The 18,642-nt window shown below is 33.0% G+C and overlaps 1 protein-coding gene across 1 annotated transcript in view; it reads left to right on the forward strand.

Moving 5' to 3' along the window:
* TASP1 (taspase 1) overlaps positions 1-16,455 on the forward strand; it is a 244,821-nt gene extending 228,366 nt beyond the window's left edge. The window contains exon 14 of the mRNA XM_051975909.1: positions 16,120-16,455. Within this exon, the coding sequence (XP_051831869.1) occupies positions 16,120-16,212 (93 nt within the window). The 3' untranslated portion in view covers positions 16,213-16,455. The remainder of the gene's footprint in view (positions 1-16,119) is intronic.
* The last annotated feature ends 2,187 nt before the right edge of the window (positions 16,456-18,642 follow it).

Genomic DNA, 18,642 nt, shown 5'->3' on the forward strand with positions numbered 1-18,642 from the left:
TGAAAATATACATGTCTTAACAGTTATTTTGATATCTGTGTTTTAAATTTTTTTTTATAAGTTACATATTTTAAAGTTTTGTTTTCTTATCCAATGTCACTTTTGGATTGTTTAATCTATTCTCATTTAAAATTATGAGTTAGATTTATATTTTCCTCCATTTATCTCTAATATATTTTTTAAATTATGATTTTCCCCTTTTCTTGTAAACATGATTTTACCTTAATCTTTTTTAAGGTGACTCCATTCCCAATGGCTCTCCTCCTTTCATCTCAATCCCTTCTTCTCTCATTTATTACCTTTTTCTCTATGGGATTTTCTCTTATTAGTTCCAGTCTTTCCTGTTTTTGTTTGATTATGTAATTCTATTTTTTCTTGATCAATTAACACATTTTTCCTTATTCTCTTCCTCTTCAAGTTTTCTTCCTTTCCTCCCCTCCCTTCTCCTTCCCTTCCCTCTTCCCTTTCTTCCCCCTCCCTTCCCTTCCCTTTCCTTCCCTTCCCAAAAAGGATTTCTCTAACTCCTAATTATCCATCCTGTCTGCCTAGTCAAGACCCTTGTTCTCTCATTCATGACCCTTTTACTTATCTGGTTTCTCTCTTTTTTCTCTTTTTCTTATGTAAGCCAAGCTTCCAGGGTATCTCCATTTGAGAGTTTCTCCTTTAGGCAGTTTCTGCCTCTGCTCTATAGAGTTTGCTCCATAGATCCCAATTTTATATTGTGCTCCAAACCTGATACAATACCAGTTATTTCAGATGATAAAGAGGACTTGGCCCAATAGCTGTGATGTGGGATTCAGCACCAAAATGTTGGGGGTTCAGCACCAAAATGATGAGGATGATGTAGATGCCATATGATGGTAGGCACCAAAAGTTGGGGTTTGCTCATGTGAAGTATTCACAGTAGTTATTCTCTTTAGCAAAAGGTAGATTAATTTAGGGAAGAAGTAACAGAAAAACTGAAAGGATACAATAGATACCAGTAGTAATAAATATGAAATAGAGTGGGAGAGCATTTGAAAGACAAGTTCCTCAGTGGGACTCATAATTAACTAGGAGAAGAGGAGCACCCATGAGGTTAGGGCATGTCCTTAGTTGATAGGCTAAATGCTAAAAGGGACTTAGAACTCTAAAAGAGTTAATTAGCTATAAATAGAAGTGGGGTTGAGAAGCATAGAGTTAAGGGAGATACTATGTGGCATGGGGGGCGAGGGGGAGAGAAAAACACCAAGAGGCAGTGTGTTATCGCATATTGATCCAAAGGAAGGCAGCAGCCATGAGATGGCTCATAAGTAGATTTTATAGAGAAAATTTAACCTCAGAGACATGACTGGGATTTTTGACAGGACATGGCAAGGTGAGACTGCTTGAGACACCCACAGAGATTGGACATAACTTGGATTTCAGACTGGGCAACCTCCCCAGAGAGTGGGACCTTGAAGCTAAACTGATCTCTATCAGTGCTTTCTCCCTGCTTTGCTCAGGGATCAGTTCTTTAGTTCTCTCTGTTCAACATACCATTCAGGATCTCATCAGTTGGACCCCTCCCCCACCATATCATTGACTATGCAGCCCGTAATCTGATATATATATATATATATATATTTATCCTCCTTTGCCTACCTTTTCCCTCCATTTGCTTCAAAATCCTCTATCTTGCTCCATTCTCTTACACCCTCCAGGTCCTAGTTGCCAGAGAAATACATGACCTTTTAAATCACATTATCTAGAAATACCAAATACTTCATTAAAAAAAATACAATTTTATATCATTGCAAACTTGAAACCTTTTTGTCTAAGAATATTGTAGCTACATTGGTGACCATCGCCTTCACAACATTTCTAATATATGTAACTTTCTCTTCACCCCATACAGTTGCTACCTTTTCCTCCCTTTCCCATTGCTAGTGCTTTCCTTCATAGGTTACCCTTTCATTCCCCTATATATATCTTCTCTGTACATAGTTTTATTTGTTTGATTCCCCCATCAGAATGTGAATTCCTTGAATTCAGGAACTATGCTTTTGCTTTTCTTTGTATCTTCAGCCCTTAGGACAGTTCCTGGAATATAGTAAACATTTACTTAAATATTTGTTGATGATGATTAGTTCCTGCTATCCCTTGTATATACTCTGTGCATGCCCTATAATCTCTTGGGTATTGTATCGGTTACTATATGTGTGAGTCTAATTGTATAATGTCACTTTATATATGTAAGTTCAATGTTATAATGTTACCTTATATTCTGTGCATCTAAAATTTTGACATATTGGGCAGGTATGAAGCAGTGTACAACATATTCACAGGAAATGTAATTATATTATATCATGAGAAAAGTGCACCTCACAATAACTACAGGGGCATGTTTTAGTCCAAGTGCAAAGTGAATATATAGTAACATTTTTTTTCCTTCTCTTGTTTGACAAGGTATGGGGATAACAAAGGCAATTAAAGTTCCTCCACACTGTGATCATATATCATCTCCTTGTTCTCTAGGTATTAAAGTAGTTGTAATTCTCAGAAGAATTAAGGCCAGTATAAACTATTGTATATTGCAGATGAAGCATTTTCAGCAGCAATATCGTTTGTATAGATATGGCAGTGGACTGTGAAATAACTGACTCACTAGCAACCATCTAACTTTATGAAAGTTATAAACTTCTCTGATATGAAAAGTATTTATTATCTACATAGTAAAAGGGAATTATTTGTTGGATTTGGTATTACCTAAAAAGCATGTGGTGTCTCTAAAGAATAACCTAATATAAACATTAAATATTTGAATTATTTATGGGAAGTAGTCATAGAATACTTTTTATGTTGGTAGAACTTTGAGTTGTCTTTTATATTGGACATTAAGAGAAGCTAAAGCTGCTTTATGTGTAGTTACATGATTGCTGAATTTTTAGGGGCTGGAAACACCAGTTTATTTGTCTATATTACAACCCTTTTACAACATTAACTAGATATTCCAGTACTATCAGGTTTTTTTTTTCAATATCATTAAATTCAGATGCCAGTATTAAAAAAAACTTATCTTTTATGTCTGACCTATACTTTAAAACAATGATCCTTGGTCCACCCATTCTAATACACACACACACACACACACACACACACACACACACACACACAGATGGTAGAAAAAACAATCTTTAGTAGTAATTAATTGAGACATTTGATATGATTGAATTCTTTTCTTTATTTACATTCCTTTCAAATAATTTTGTGTGTGATAAGTAGCAAGTACTGACAATTTTCTTTTATACTTTTGAGTTATCATCACCATACCACACGTGTTTGGATTATCCTGTCAATTGCAGTCTTGAAAAGGCAGAATACTTTAATTTGGAACGAGAGTTTTAAAATTTTGCTATAGGAACTGCTTATCTTAATTCAAATTACTTGAAAACAGAATTTTTTTCATTTGGAGCAGTAAATTAATGTTTTCCTATATTTGCTTGCACCCATTTCCAATGAAATACTATAAAACTTGCTAACTTCTCTTTTGATGATTATTGTACTATTAAAGTAAAAATTTGAATAACAGGAATCTAAATGAATAGAACCTTTATCTGACTAGAATATTTTTACAGTTCTTCTTATCTGAAGAAAACAAATTTGTATTAGGGATTTTGTAATATCAAAAAAAATTTTTTAAGAGAATACCTGAGGCTCAATAAAGAACTTCTATGTTGTCTATATCTCTAGCCACATACTTTAATTAATCTAGGGAATGAGAATAAGTCTAATCAAGCAATTTTAAGGCAGGGAGAGCACTGAAACATGGAAAAGACAGTGCATTTAAAATCAGAAAGCCTAGTTTTGAGCCTGACTATGTCACTTACTACCCACAAGACTTTTTGAATAATAGTGATTAATCATATTGACATATCACATTTTAGTTTAAGAAGTGCTTTGTCCACAACAAAGCTGTGAGCTATGTACTATAGAGAAGAAACTGAGGTATAGAGGTAGACAATGACTTATCCCAACTCATTCCATAATTGACAGAATCAATTGTTGTAAATCCATTGCTTTTTCCATTGGGTTCCATTTATTCTTTCTGGACCTTCTTAATCTATCCCTAAGCATAAATTGTTTATAATAGCACTTTAAAGTATGGAGTTGCAAATGATTTCTTCTCTATTTTACAAATGAGTAAACTAAGACATTGTAGGCTATGACTTGCTGAGGGAGAATTCAAATCCAAGTTATTTGAACTCAAGTTCAGTACTCTTTTCAATTATTATATTTAACTTTTCTTTGCACCAAACCATATTACCTCTCAAGTGAACTTAATACTTACAACATTGAACTTTTAGGATTGTCATAAGAATAGTGACTTGTAATCAGTAAAGTGTCATAAAATAGGTATACCATTCATGGTAGAAATACAACCTAATATAATTCAGAAAAAAATCAGTATCTCAGTTGATAACCAGAAGGTCTTTTTATTTAACTCCTAATTAGCCCAAAATTAAGATAACTGAAATAGACCATTTTAAGAATTTTAGATAATCAAAATTTTACTCATAATTATAATTGATAATTGATATTGCCTATGATAGAAAATTCTAAAATCTTGGTTTGTAGGAGTTTAGATAGATTTTTCTCTTAACTTATTAAGTTTTAATAAAATGCTATGAATGATTGGCTAAAAACCACTTCTTTTTTTCCTTTGTTTACAGTATGCTTTATTTTTCAATTTTGCAAATATTTATTAGTATTTTTTCAAAGCATTACTATATATGTTGTTCTGTCCTAAAACAATTTACATTCTATTTTTCTCTAAAACGCTTAATAAATATGTGGGAAGAGTAGTGACAGGAGGTAAAAAAATGATATTGAGGAATCTAATTGTTGGGTCTTGCAATCGTTCAGTTTCAATAACAAAAAAAATTGATTGAACACCTATAACATGAAAGGCATTGGATTTAGTGTTGAGGCCAAAAACAAAACAGATTCCATCTTCCGGGAATTCTACTGGAGATCAGGAAGGGCAAAAGACATGTAATTTAAACACAAAGAAATGTGCAAGGGAGGGATGGTGGAAAAGAAAGTAAGAAAGGAAAGAGTGGGTGAAGGAAAAGGGATAGAGGGAGGGAAAGAAGGATGGAGAAAGGGAGAGAGAGAGAACAGTAACATAAGAGTGATGAGATCAGAGATGCTTCTAGGAATAGATGGCACCTCGGTTTGGCTTTGAAAAATGACTAGATTTCTAAAAGGAGAGATGAAAAGGAATGCGTTCCAGGGATATTGAATGTTTTGTGAGAATTCACAGGGCAGAAAAGGAAAATTCAAAGTCGGGGAATAGGAATTCCAGAGTGGCTGGAATATAAAGTTTGTGAAAGAGCGTAGTGTGAGATAAAGCTGGGAAGGTGAAAGGTAGGTAGAAACTACCTTTGTTTGTGGAGGGTCTCAAAGTACTAGTCTAAGGAGCTTGTGATTAGGGCAGTACTATAGTCAGACCATGCCTTAGCAAGAATACACCATAAACTGGCACAGTCAAGGATTGCTGGTTTGTTTTTAATTGTTGAGATTTCATGTTGTATCTATTACATGGATATTTTAAAAAATTACTTCAAATGTGTTGCCCAGAAAATTATTTAAAGCAAATGCCTGGATAGGTTACTGCTATTCTTCTTTAAATGTTGGCATACTCAAGGAAAAAGAAATATTAGCCTAAGAAAGCCTGACTATGCTGTAGCTCCTTCCACCTTCATTTGTCCCACAGGGTTTCTCCACTTTGAACTTAAGGTACATGTTCATCAATGACTATTTCTCTTCATTCCCAGGTATAGTACAATATATATCTATTTGTATATGGAATGGCAGATAATCCTTGAACAAAGAAGATTCAGGATCCTCTATAATGTTCATCTTTGGTTTATTTCACATGATGTAATCAATTTTGAGAGTTCCATTTTAAAATAGTCTCCTCTACCATCCTCAGTTCTTGATATGTGTGTTACACACATGTCATTATTGCCACTTATTCATCCATTTCATAATGACTTTAAAGCAGTGAAAGTGATGTTAGAAGGTACTACAGAGATTGTATGTGAATGTAGCTTTCTTTTCTCTGTAGTCTCTGGAAATGACCACCTACCTTCATTCCCTTGTGCCTTTGGTTCATACAAAGATTTCCTGTGGCCTTCTTGAACTGGCAGAATCTTAGCAATTACCTCTTTGCAGAGGTTCTAACTGCCTACCTTCCTGGATGGAATAATATGCCTCTGTATTACTCTCCAGACCCTTTAGTCATGTGACACAATCATTATAATTTTAGGTTTACAAATTCAGTCTTTAAAAAACATTTATTTTTCCCTCAACACAAAAATAACCATAATACTGAACCCCTACTTAGATATTCTCTAACTAGTTTATAATAGTGCCTTACTCATGTAGACCAAACTTAACAAGTAGTAACTTTGCCTGAGTCAAATATACCTCTTTCCTCTAGAACTCCCTGCAGATTTATTGTGAATTTTTCATACCTTATTTAAAAAAAAAAAACCAAAAAAAATCTCTTTGCTAAAAAAGAGTTTAAATAATTACCTCTTTGAAAACTACTATTTTAGGTATTCATTTATTTTAAAAATTGCTCTGAATGAAGTTTGGTGCTCTTCTCACTAATTCTTAGCTTCTTTTAACTATTTATCCTGAACTTTATCTTGGAGTCAAAAGCTTTTTTCCAAAAGTTATCTTGTTAAGTATCAATCTGCTTGGTTAGGTTTGGCTATTTTTTCTTTGGCTCATCCAAAGTGGGTTCAACAAATATTTATTAGTTGCTTCTTATTACACATAAGAATACATATATACAGGGCAGCTAGATGGCACAATTGATAGAGCACGGGCCTTGAAGTCAGGAAGACCTGAGTCCAAATCTGGCCTCAGACACTTAACATGTCCTAGCTATGTGATCCTGGACAAGTCACTTAACTCCAATTGTCTCAACCAAAAACAACAACAACAGAAACAAAACATATATACTGAGCTAAGTGCTGTAAACATTATACCATTTTCTATATGAATTCCCATGATCAATAAAAAGGATAACTTTTTCCTTTCCAATGCAGAATTCTTCCTTTCCTCCCTTCCTCCCTTGCTCCCTGCCTTCCTCCCTCTTTCTCTCCCAACTTCCTTCCCTTCCTTCCTTCTTTTTGAAATAAAAAATAAGTTTTACTGAGGCCTTTTGGATTTATATCACAGCCATTTCAGGATATTCACACACTGCCCCAAAATAGGCTTATAATTTGGGAAAAAAAAAAAAAAGTCTTCTACGCCTCTTCAAAAAAGATGATAGTATATAAACTTAAAATTGGAAGAGACTTCGGGAGTCATCTTGTCTAAAGATCTTATTTTACTGATGAAGAAACTAAGTCACAGAGATGTTAAATGATTTTTCTCACAACCACAAGGTAGTTACTTCCAATTTATCCTGTGTATATATATATCTTATTTGTACATGGATATATTTATGCATGTTGTCACCCCTCTCTCCCTTTGTCTTCCCTTATTAGACTATGAACTCCTTGAAAGGCACTTAGAATAGTACCTGGCACATAGCAGGCATTTAATAGATAAATACTTATTGACTTTTTTGAGAAATAGAACTGTGGTTCAATCCAAGATAACTCTAATTCCAAATCAAGTGCTCTTTGCCTGGTGCTTCCTTAACTCTTTTCCAAGGTCAAGATTGTTCATTTAAATTATTCAACACTCATCTTCATCTTACAATTCTTTCCATTTACATTATGACAGTCATATATGTTGTTCTTTTTTCCTCTGTTTATTTAATATTTTATTTTTCCCAGTTAAATGTAAAACAATATTTTTAAACATTTGTTGTTAAAATTTTTGAGTTCCACATTCTGTCCATTGTTCTCTCTCCCTACCCCACCCACATTGAGAAGGTACATGTGAAGTTAACCAAAACATTTCCATAAAAGTCATACTGTGAAGGAAAACATAGATCTCCCTCAAAAAAAAAAAAAACCTTCCAGAAAAATAAAGTTAGAAAGAATATTATACTTCAGTCTGTATTCAGATACAGTCACTTCTTTCTCTGAGTGTGGATAGCATTTTTCATCGTAAGTCCTTCAGAGTAGTCTTAGATTTTTATATTGCTGAGAATAATAAAGTTATTCAGAGTGATTATCCTACAACATTGCTATTACTTTGTAACCAGTACATTTTACTTTGCATGAGCTCTTAGAGGACTTTCCAGGTTTTTCTGAGAGAATCCTGTTCATTATTTCTTATATATATCATTATAACAATAATATTCCATCATATCACATACCACAATTTATTCAGCCATCCCCCAATTGATGGATATTTCCAATTGAGAGCCCTGAGAAAAGAGCTGTTATAAATATTTTCTACATTTAGATCCTTATCTTTTTAAAAAATCTCTTTGGGATACATGCCTAGTAGTGGTACTGTTAAGTCCAAGGGTATGTATGATTTTATAGCCCTTTGGATATAGTTCCAAATTGCTCCACAGAGTAGTTCAATCAGTTCACAGTTCTACCAACAATTCATTGTCTCATTTTCTCCATATTTCCTCCAACATTTGTCATTTCCCTTTTCTGGCCCATTAGCCCATATAATTGTTTTATAGATATATATATATATATCTATAGATAGATATATATATATAAATAATAGAATTGTTTTAATTTGCATTTCTCCATTCAGTAGTGAGTTAGAGTACTTTTTTCATATGGCTATTGTGTATTTTTGTTTTGTCTACTTTGCATCAGTTCATATGAGTATTTGTATATAATAATATTCCATTCTATTCATATATCATTATTTGTTTCTTCATTTCCATCTAATAAGCATTCCATTATTTTCAGATTTTTGATACCAAATAAGTATGGCTATCAATATTTTGATCCTTTCTTTCCTTGACTTTGGGTATTCATGCTCTGCCCTATAGTGGAAACTCTGAATCAGAGGCTATGAACAGTTTGATAACTTTCTGACATAATTGCAAATTGTTTCTTAGAATGATTGGACCAATTTAGAATTCTACAGCATATTAGTGGCACTAGGTTTCTGCTTCCTTTCTTCACACATTGTAAAAGAGAGAGCGCGTGACATAATGGCTTAATATTTTTAATAATATAAAGGCCTTTATGAACAGTTTGAATTTCTTTTTTCTGTTTGCTTATGCATTTTAACTTTTTTTTGAGGCTATGGGAGGAAAGTTCCTCAGACTTTCTTCTACTTGTTTTCTTTGGAACTGAATTCAATTTAATTTTTATACAATATTGAATTACTTCCTTAATAGCTTACTACCAGTAATGATCTCATCTTTAAAATTGTTTTAAATTCTGTAGCAGCTTTGTTAAAGGACCTGAATCCTTTGTGTTGAACCAAATGCAAAATGTAGAAGAGAAATAAACTGGTTTTGTAGTATATATGTATGTATAAGACTGCACGTGTAGTCTATACATACATACACATATATACACATACCCACTTACCACTACTGATGACCTAAAAAGAACCTAATGAATATGGTTGTAATATAAGGCTAGTTCTCACTAGAGAAATTTGAAAATGGGTATTTACCAAAGGATGCTTTGTGGCATATGTGGGAAAGTAGTGTGTGTGGAAGAAAGGAAACTGGAGGACTAGAAGTTAGCAAACATGGGTTTGTGTCTTAACCAATAACTAAGAGTTTGAAATAGAATGAATGACCTTAATCATTTCCTCATATGGAAAGACATTGAATTCTTTGTTCTCTAAAAATCCATTCCAGATCCACAGTCCTGTGAAGATACAGGAAAATGATTTTCGTGCAGAATGCCTCACATTTATATTTTGTCGTTTACTGGTGCTAGTGTATTTGTGGAGCCTTAGGCACTTTTTGCAATCATACCATGGGCTAATGTGGAATACTTATAAATGTTCATTTTGGCTGAATTGAGGAAGGCATTCTATAGAGTGAAATGAGTCTTGTAAAAATTCTTTTGTCATTGTACATGTCAGAACAACAACAACAAAAACAGACAGATGATTTTGACAAGGAAAGCTTTTTTCAGAGTTTGTTCATGATTTTTATTTTCTGCCCCAAATTCTTCTGTGACACTAAACCAGAATTGTCAGGGAGTAGACAATTATACAAACAGTAGTTTTTCCTATTATAATGTTTTAAACATTGATAGGTAATGAACTGTTGGTTTCTTTTAAAATCAAAACTATAGTTCTCAAGCTTCTTTTAAAAGCATGTTGTCTAACAGCTTATCAACTCAAAGTCTTTTGAAATGAACATTTCTTAGACTCACAAATAATATCTTCCCTTGTGATGGAAGTTATAACTTACAGTTATTTGGAAAAATCAAAGCCATTTGAGATCACTTCTGATTTGAGAAACTCTTATTTGGAACTCCTCACCCCAATATCAAAGAAAAAGAACCTGGATTTATTTCTACCACAGTTGCATGGGCACTACTAAGTGAGTATCTTTCTTTACACTTGCAAGTAGATTACTATCATCTCTTTTTCAATATGATGAGTAACATAGCTTCAGCTATATGTGATAATACATCAGGGGGGCTGTTTTCATTAATGAAAGGCTTTTGCTCCGAGACAGATTACAACCAATCTATAGCTTTGATAAATCTTAATTGACTGGGACTCAGAGATCTTAAATAGTTTGTCCATGCGTAATAATAAAAATATATTCAGATTAGAAGAAAATTTTAGTAAGGTACTACAAATACTACAAGAATTCTGAAGCTGTGCAATTTTAATCCTTTCTAGGTCTCATCTTCCTCATGTGTAAAAATGGAGATAGGTTGGATTAAGTCAGTGGTATTAAACGGATATAGAAATTAGGGCCACTTAACCCATGCATAAGGATCCTACACCCACTTATTGACTTGAAAAACTACATATTAACATTATCTACAATTTTTTTTTGCTTATTTTGTTAAATATTTCCTAATTATATGGCTAATATAGTTCTGGCACATATTTGACACCTCTAGACTAGGTAACTTTGAAGTTCCTCCTTCTTTGAGCCTATGATAACTTAAGAAATTTAAATATTATGGAACCAGAAATACTGAATCACTTTAGGAATATTCAGAATTTTAAAGTTAGCTTTAAAATATCTAACTTTAGTTTTTCCTCTCAATGGCTAATTTAAAGAATGGTGTTACTTTCTCTTGCCAATATTCAGAATACATATAATTATAATATATGTATAATATTTATATTCCTTGATATTAACTTCATTTTGTTCCTTATGAAGCAAAGATTTCCTCTTGTTAAAAAGCAAAAAAAAAAAAAAAAAAAATCAGCTGATTGTTTTAATTACAGGATGCCAAACTTTTATTTTTTAAAACTGAATTGAGTAGTTTTGATTTTGTATGCCTTTTACACGTTACAAAGAGAGAGAGCGAAAGAGATATTCAGATAGACAGACAGAGGCAGAGAGAAACTATGCTGTAGTAGAAAAGATGAAATCCAGAATATGTTTTCTAGTCCTAGTTATGCCACTAACTCAGTAATCTTACACAAGGCATTTAAATTTTCTGGTCTGGTCTAATTTCTTCATGTGAAGGTGATTAGATTCTTTCATATAAGGTGTGTTTCTAATCTAAATTTTTATGATTTTATCTTTAATTGCATTTTTCCTTATAATTTATTTCCTATCTCTAAGTCTCTCATTTAGGGTAGGGAAAAGAGATTGGTAAATAATGGACACCTATTCTCATTAACTAATCAAAGGGACTTTATTATAATAATAGACAGTAAGTTACATAGTGCTTTAAAGTTTGTAAAACATTTTACAAGTATTGTCTCATTTAATCCTCACAATAATCTTGTGATATCAGTGATGTCATTATATCAATTTGTAGAAAACTGAGATAGCGATGAAGTGACTTGTCCAGTCACAAAACTATTAAGTGTCTAAATTTAGATTTTAATGTAGGTCTTCCTTTCCATAGGCCTAGCACTTTATCCACTGTGTTAACTAGCTGCTTCTATCAGCAGATATACATTCTAAGACAATGCAGGAAGATGTGAACTGATTTTTCCTCCTTCTTTTAGGGACACATATGAGAAAAGGACAAATCCATAAAGATATCATGAAATGCTCATAATCATATACTAAAATTCTTCTTTAAAAAAAGGTCTCTTGAATAAGATATAATTAACTATAGAATTAATATAGCAGCTTAACTATAGAATTAATGTAACAGTTTGACATATTTGCATAGCTAAATATGAGCAAGAAGGAACTTGATCCAGAATGCAACATACTAATGAGTCTTAGTGATGATTGAAAACAATTTGGATTTATAGGAAGAGAAGTGGCAAAGTACCCTTGTAGACCAGGGTTCAAATCCCATCTCTGACCAATACTATCTAAGTGACTGTGGACAAGTCAGATAACTTATTAATGTTGCAGGCAATTTTCTAAGAGTGTATACCAGAGGAAAGCTGTCAACTTCGATTGGTCAAAAGAATTTCCTCAATTGAGGATATTCTATACCAATGAAATCACAACTCTATTTTGTATCCTTAATTATGATCATTATTCCAAACACAAATCATATTTATATTAGATAATATTAGGTTTTTGAAATTTAATTTTGCTATTCACAACTTATCTTTTAAAATACTGTGTAGACTACAAACTTATAGAAGGCATGCATCATTTCTTATTTATGCTAGCAGCCCTTTAAATGTGTATTATAGGCACTTAACAAGAATCTGTTAAATTAAACATAGTCTGGTTCTTTCAAGGATCTTTCAAGTCTCTTGTTAAGGACAGAAGGAAAGCTTTCTTTGTTGACTTAGAGGTAGTACAAGGCATAGTGAGAAGTCATAAAAAGTTAATAGCATACTCTTTTCATCAGACATTAGGAAGATGAATTATTCATTTTAGGACTATTTGGATGTGACTTTTATGTGCAAATAACAAATAAAGGTTTTTACCTTTAACGAGTCTGTATTATATTGTTTAGTACTCTACTTTGTTAAAAGGGATTTGCCTCATCATGACTTGTCATTTGTTATTGTTTTTGACATGGCATTATATATGTTTTGAAATGGATGTAGGAATTACATACAAGATTATTGTAATATGGAGTAATTCCTCAATTTGTCATTTCTGATTTGTCAGCATAAATTCAGAATTATACTTTTGAGTTGGTATTCCTATTAACAGGATGGAAGGAAAATAGTATTTGTTTTTTAAAGTGGTTCAGAAAAGCTAAATAAAATCAGCTCATAATAAGAGCTGACATAGGGTCACAGATTTAGAACTGCAAGCAGAGCTCAGAAGTCATGTACTCCAACCCCTGTGTTTTAGAGATGAGGAGTGATTTGCTTAAGGTATATTTAATGATGGATTTCCTCCTCCTATCTAGTAATTATGGACATCCCCTATGTCAGTCTTTAGTTCTCTGATCTCTCATGTTCTTTTCACTCTATTACTTATTCACTCTCATTATTTCAATGATCATTCATATCTATACAAGTCACTCCCAAATCTAAACCCTAACTTTTTACATAATATATATTAATACTTGTAAGGCTTATTTTCTCATAAAACTCATTAGACCTCTCCAAAATACTTAACGTTTCCTTCCAATTTTCTTTTTTTACTTTTTATCAATAATTTTTTGTCTTTTTTTTTTATCTTCTAGACTTAAAATCTTGGTGAAATTCCATAATGATTGAATGTGACAATTTGTATGGAATGAGAGGGTCAAAGATGATTCCAAAGTTATGGTCCTAGAATGCTTGCTGAATTAATGTATTCTCAATTGAGAGAAATGGGAGGGAAGACAGGGAGTTCACAAAATCACAGAATTAGAAGGAACCTCTAAATCATTGAATCCAACTCATATTTGAATAAAAATCCTTTTTAAACCCTATTCAACAAATAAATAATAAATTATGTTCACAAAGACTTTCAGTGAGTGCTTCCTAAAACTTCCTAAAAACAAAACATTCCACTTTTAGGTAGTACTAATTATTAGGAAATGTTCCTTTACATCAAGCCTAACTTTGTTTGCTTCACTGCTCTTAGAACTTCCCTCTAAGACAGAAAAAATCTGATCCCTTTTCCATGTGACAACCCTAAGTGCTTGAAGAAATTTTTCTTCGTCTTCCCAAGTCTTCTCTTCTCTAGCATAAGATTCCTCATTTTCTTCAACTGATCGTTACTTCACCATCCTAATTACCCTCTTTTGTATGCTTTCAATCTTATCAGTAATCTTCCTAAAATGTGGCATTCAAAGCTGTGTATAATATGCCAGATGTCTGAACAAGATGGACTACCTTAAATTTATCACCTTACTAGACACTGGATGCTATGCTTTTCTTCCTGCAGCTTGTGGCTTTTTTTGACCACCATGTTCAGTTTTATACTTTGTAGGTAAGATTTTGGGGAGTTATTCAGATGGAGATAGCACAGTGGTAGTTGGACATATGTGACAGAAGGAGAAAGGAAAGGCTGGGGTGGATAATAGATTTGAAAATTATCTGCATAGAGGTGAATTTCAAAATGAAATTAGTATTTTTTATTTTCATAGATAAAGAATAGAATAGAAACCAAAGGAGCCATAGCAAACAGTGGGTTTAAACAATGTCCCCTCTCCCCATTTTTAATGCTCTTTCACTCCTAAAACTTCTTTGAATTATTTGACATCTACTTTGTATTTTCTTATAGGTTTGCATATTATAACTGTCCAGTAGAAAATAAAGGTGGGGTTATTTTATTTTCATCTTTTTATCTCCAAATCCTATCATGGTAGATCCTTGGGAAATATGTCTAGGAAAGTTGAGTTCATATTTTATTTCTGGCAAATAATAATCATACTGACCCTGAGCAAAGCATATCCTTTCAGTGAGTGTCCCAAGCAATTTGAAGATTGTAAATTGAAGAATTGTTGTAGATCTGCAGTGATGGAGAGTGTTTCCTAATCAGGAGCCAAAATGTGGAGTTCTTTTTCTTCCTTTTAATATAATAGTTCTCTCTGCAAGAGAAGGTTTCTCGAGGAGATTTTCTGGAGGCAGCCTTAGTATCAGTTCAGATCAATAATTACCCCAAATGCAGCCGCTGGTAAAAATACAAATGTTTATTTCTCCTTCCAAATCTTGTCTCTTTCCTTAGGCCCGGATAGCTAGATTCTTACAGGCCTATCTCTCTGCTTGGTTCCAAGAACTCCCTCCTAATGTCTCCAAATCCAAATATGCTGATGAAATCACAAATCTGTATCACCTTTAAAAAAAAGTTTTTGAATTTAATTTTGAATGGTATTTGTGTTTGGAATCCCCAGATTAGTGCTACAAATGTAGCCCAGGACTTAAATCATAGTGCACCAAACTTTCATATTTTGTGATCTTTAATATTACACACTTTGCTTCTTGTGTATATTTTTAATCTCCTAAGAATGTTAGCCATTGTGTAGCTGTACATTTTAAATGATGACAAGTCTTTGGTTTTTTTGCTTCAGGAAATTATGAAAAGAGTATATATATGGGATTGTAGACTGAAGTTATGACCTGAGATTGATGGCTGTTGTCATGGCTGAGAGATGTGATATCAGTAGAAACTTTTCCCTGTCTCTTATCCCAGAGTCCGACTAAAAAATCAGCCAGTTGTTAAGTTCTAATGGCTTTATTTCTGTAATATCTCTTGTTATCCACTTTTTATTAACATACCTGTCATCATCCAAGTACTTACTATTCACCAGGATGCTTCCCCTTTCCAATCCTTTCCCCTATTGATTCATCCTTCATTTTGTGTACTTCTCCATGATCATGTCGCTGTTTTACTTACTACCCTTGTCTCCCTGTTAATAAATGCTTGTGAAGTAATGTTGACTCTTCATATAGGACCCTCCATAACTTTATAGAATTTCATTTAATCTTATTTTGGTGATCCATAATGCATACCTTGCAGCATCCCAGTGCAGTGATCATTGAAATTAGTTATTTTGGCTTATTGATATGCTGAAGTATCAGGGAATAAATGAAATGAAGTTATGGAATCATGGCCAAATCAAGTTCTTTTTTTCTTTTTTTGTTGTGGATGCAGCACTACTAATACCCTCACTATTTTTTTTTTTCCCACAGACTCACATTTCAAGACTTCCTCCTGGTGCTGTGGCGGGACAGTCAGTGGCAATTGAAGGAGGAGTTTGCCGCCTGGAGAGCTCAGTGAACTGAACCCTTCTGGCTCAGCATGAAGTGTTTAAATGACACTTGGGGGCCTGAGCAGATTTTTAACAGATATTGGGTATTTTGTTCTCATTTTATCATTCTTATTGCAACCACGTGCACCATAACTTGAGATACAAGTGCTGCTGTAGTCTCTACTCTTAGTGATGTGTGAATGTGATAGTGTAAGGGTGTGACTACATGAGCAGGTGTGTATGTGTGGGATTGTGTGTGTGTGTGTGTGTGTGTGTGTGTGTGTGTGTGTGTGTATTTCCCTCAATGGAATAGAATCTCCTTTTCCTCATCGTGCAAATAAAAACCAGGTATGATTAAATTAACATCATAAAATTTATACAATGTTTACAAAAATGAGCTAAATTTGCAGGAAAAACATTTTGATTTATTAAAACTATAGCAACTGTCTTTCCTGTTAAGTTTGAGATGAATAGAATTCATAGCTAGTTGTTTATATGATTGAACAGTGGTTGTGCTACATTCATTATAATAATTAATGATAAAGGTTCTTTATTTTTTAATGGTTTAAGTAAATCCATGGGTGACTTAAACCCTTATTCTCATCCCTAATACAGGGCATTTTTCTTTAACAAAAGAATGGTTTCAGTGAAACAATCTAGCCAAGAATTAAGGCCAGACCTTTTTAAAGCTAGTCTTATGATAAAGGTTGTACCTCTTTCCTCAAGCTTTTATAAGCTTAAATGTTGCATAGCTTCAAGCTCTATGTACTATATTATGAAATTACCTAAATATAGAGTACAGTAATGCACAGTCTTTAGTTTGTGTATAATGGAATATTATTTGCAATGTAACTGTAAATATGACAGCAAAGTTTATGGAGAGATTCAATATTATCTTTGTTTCTTGTTTAAATATATTTTTAAGATAAAGGTGCAAAAATAAAACAAACCTATTACTGTCTTGGTGTATAAGTGTCTTCTTCATTTATAACTTAACCTCTTTGGGTTAAGGCTGGAAGTTTATTTTGAACTTTCCTAGAAACGTGACTTTTTCTAAAGACCAACAATGAATTCTACAACATCTATAAAGTCATGTGTTGCTTCTACCCTTCTTAAAGTTATATCTGAATTTATGCTGATTATATAAGTAATTGTAATTTCATGGGTTTATTTAAGTGATCATGCCATGTAAGATCAATTTTTAGATAAGTTAAGAAGCACGTATATAAAAGTTGTATTGCCATCTCAAAAGAGATTATTTCAGTTGGTACTTCTCAGAAGATGAAAAGTTTATTTTTTTGACATGTGAGGAAGGAGTATCAAAAAGGTGCTAAAGAGAGATTGTACAATGAGACAGGAAGTCCTATAATCATGATTCTAGGTAGAAACTGATATATTCCAAGAAGAAACTATTTGCTTCACATCAACATATGGCAAAATTATAAAGGAAAGGTGAACAAAATAGAGTAGGTAAAAATATAAATGATTTGGGAGTTGTTGGCTCTATTCATCGAACAAGAAGTGACATTTGTTTTGCTATTTTCTGGTTAGACAAGATGGTGCCATAGTTTCTGTTTTTCATTCTTAATAAGGTTACAAAGTTAGCAGGGTGGGGATTACTGGTAGGAAGTCTTTGTCCTCAAGCATTTTCAAAGACATGTTACCTGTTGGCAGTGTTTCTTCAGGAACTGGACTGATTACATATAACTATTAGGACACTTTGGAGCTAAAAATCATCTGATGTATTTCATTAAGAATGATATTTCTTTCATCAAACTTTGCTTTTATTTCACTCCCATTTAAGAGATTTGTTTTTAAAGTTCATTCTTATGAAGATAAAAAAATTGTTTTCCTTTCGACAATTGGTGTCAGTTTAGAACATTTGGTTAAAAAAAAAAAGGTGTGTGTGTGTGTGTGTGTGTGTGTGTGTGTGTGTGTGTGTGTGTGTGTTTTGTTTTGTTTTGTTTTTTCCCAATTCTCCAACTACATTTAATTTTTCAATCTAAACACTTTGTGTGAGCAGGGGTAGAAAGTTAAACTAAGAACCAATAGATTACAAAAAATCCTTTTAAACTTAACAGGTAAAGGAAATTTGCCCTATTCTAATAGGAACATGGGATAAAGGAAGGAATAATGAAAAAAATTGAATGTTTTTTTGTTGTTTGTTTGGGGTGTTTTTAGCTATACTTGGAAGTGACTTTATTTCATATAAAAGAAGAATCCTATTAGAAAATAAGCACCATGTGCTCATCTGGCCAATGTCAACAAGATTCAGAAACATCTGTATTTGTTATTACATGGAGTGTTTAATCAAACTAATAAACACTCACTTGGATTCATAGAGTCCCTTTTCTCTGAAGTGCTTAGCAGTAGATTCCAGCTTCTATGAAGATAGATGATCAGATCAGACTTAGCATGAACATTATTTACTTCAGATTGGTAAATAGCTCTTTTATTGGGTTTT

The sequence above is a fragment of the Antechinus flavipes genome, chromosome 2 (assembly GCF_016432865.1).
Source record: "Antechinus flavipes isolate AdamAnt ecotype Samford, QLD, Australia chromosome 2, AdamAnt_v2, whole genome shotgun sequence".
In the NCBI taxonomy this organism is placed as follows: Eukaryota; Metazoa; Chordata; class Mammalia; order Dasyuromorphia; family Dasyuridae; genus Antechinus; species Antechinus flavipes.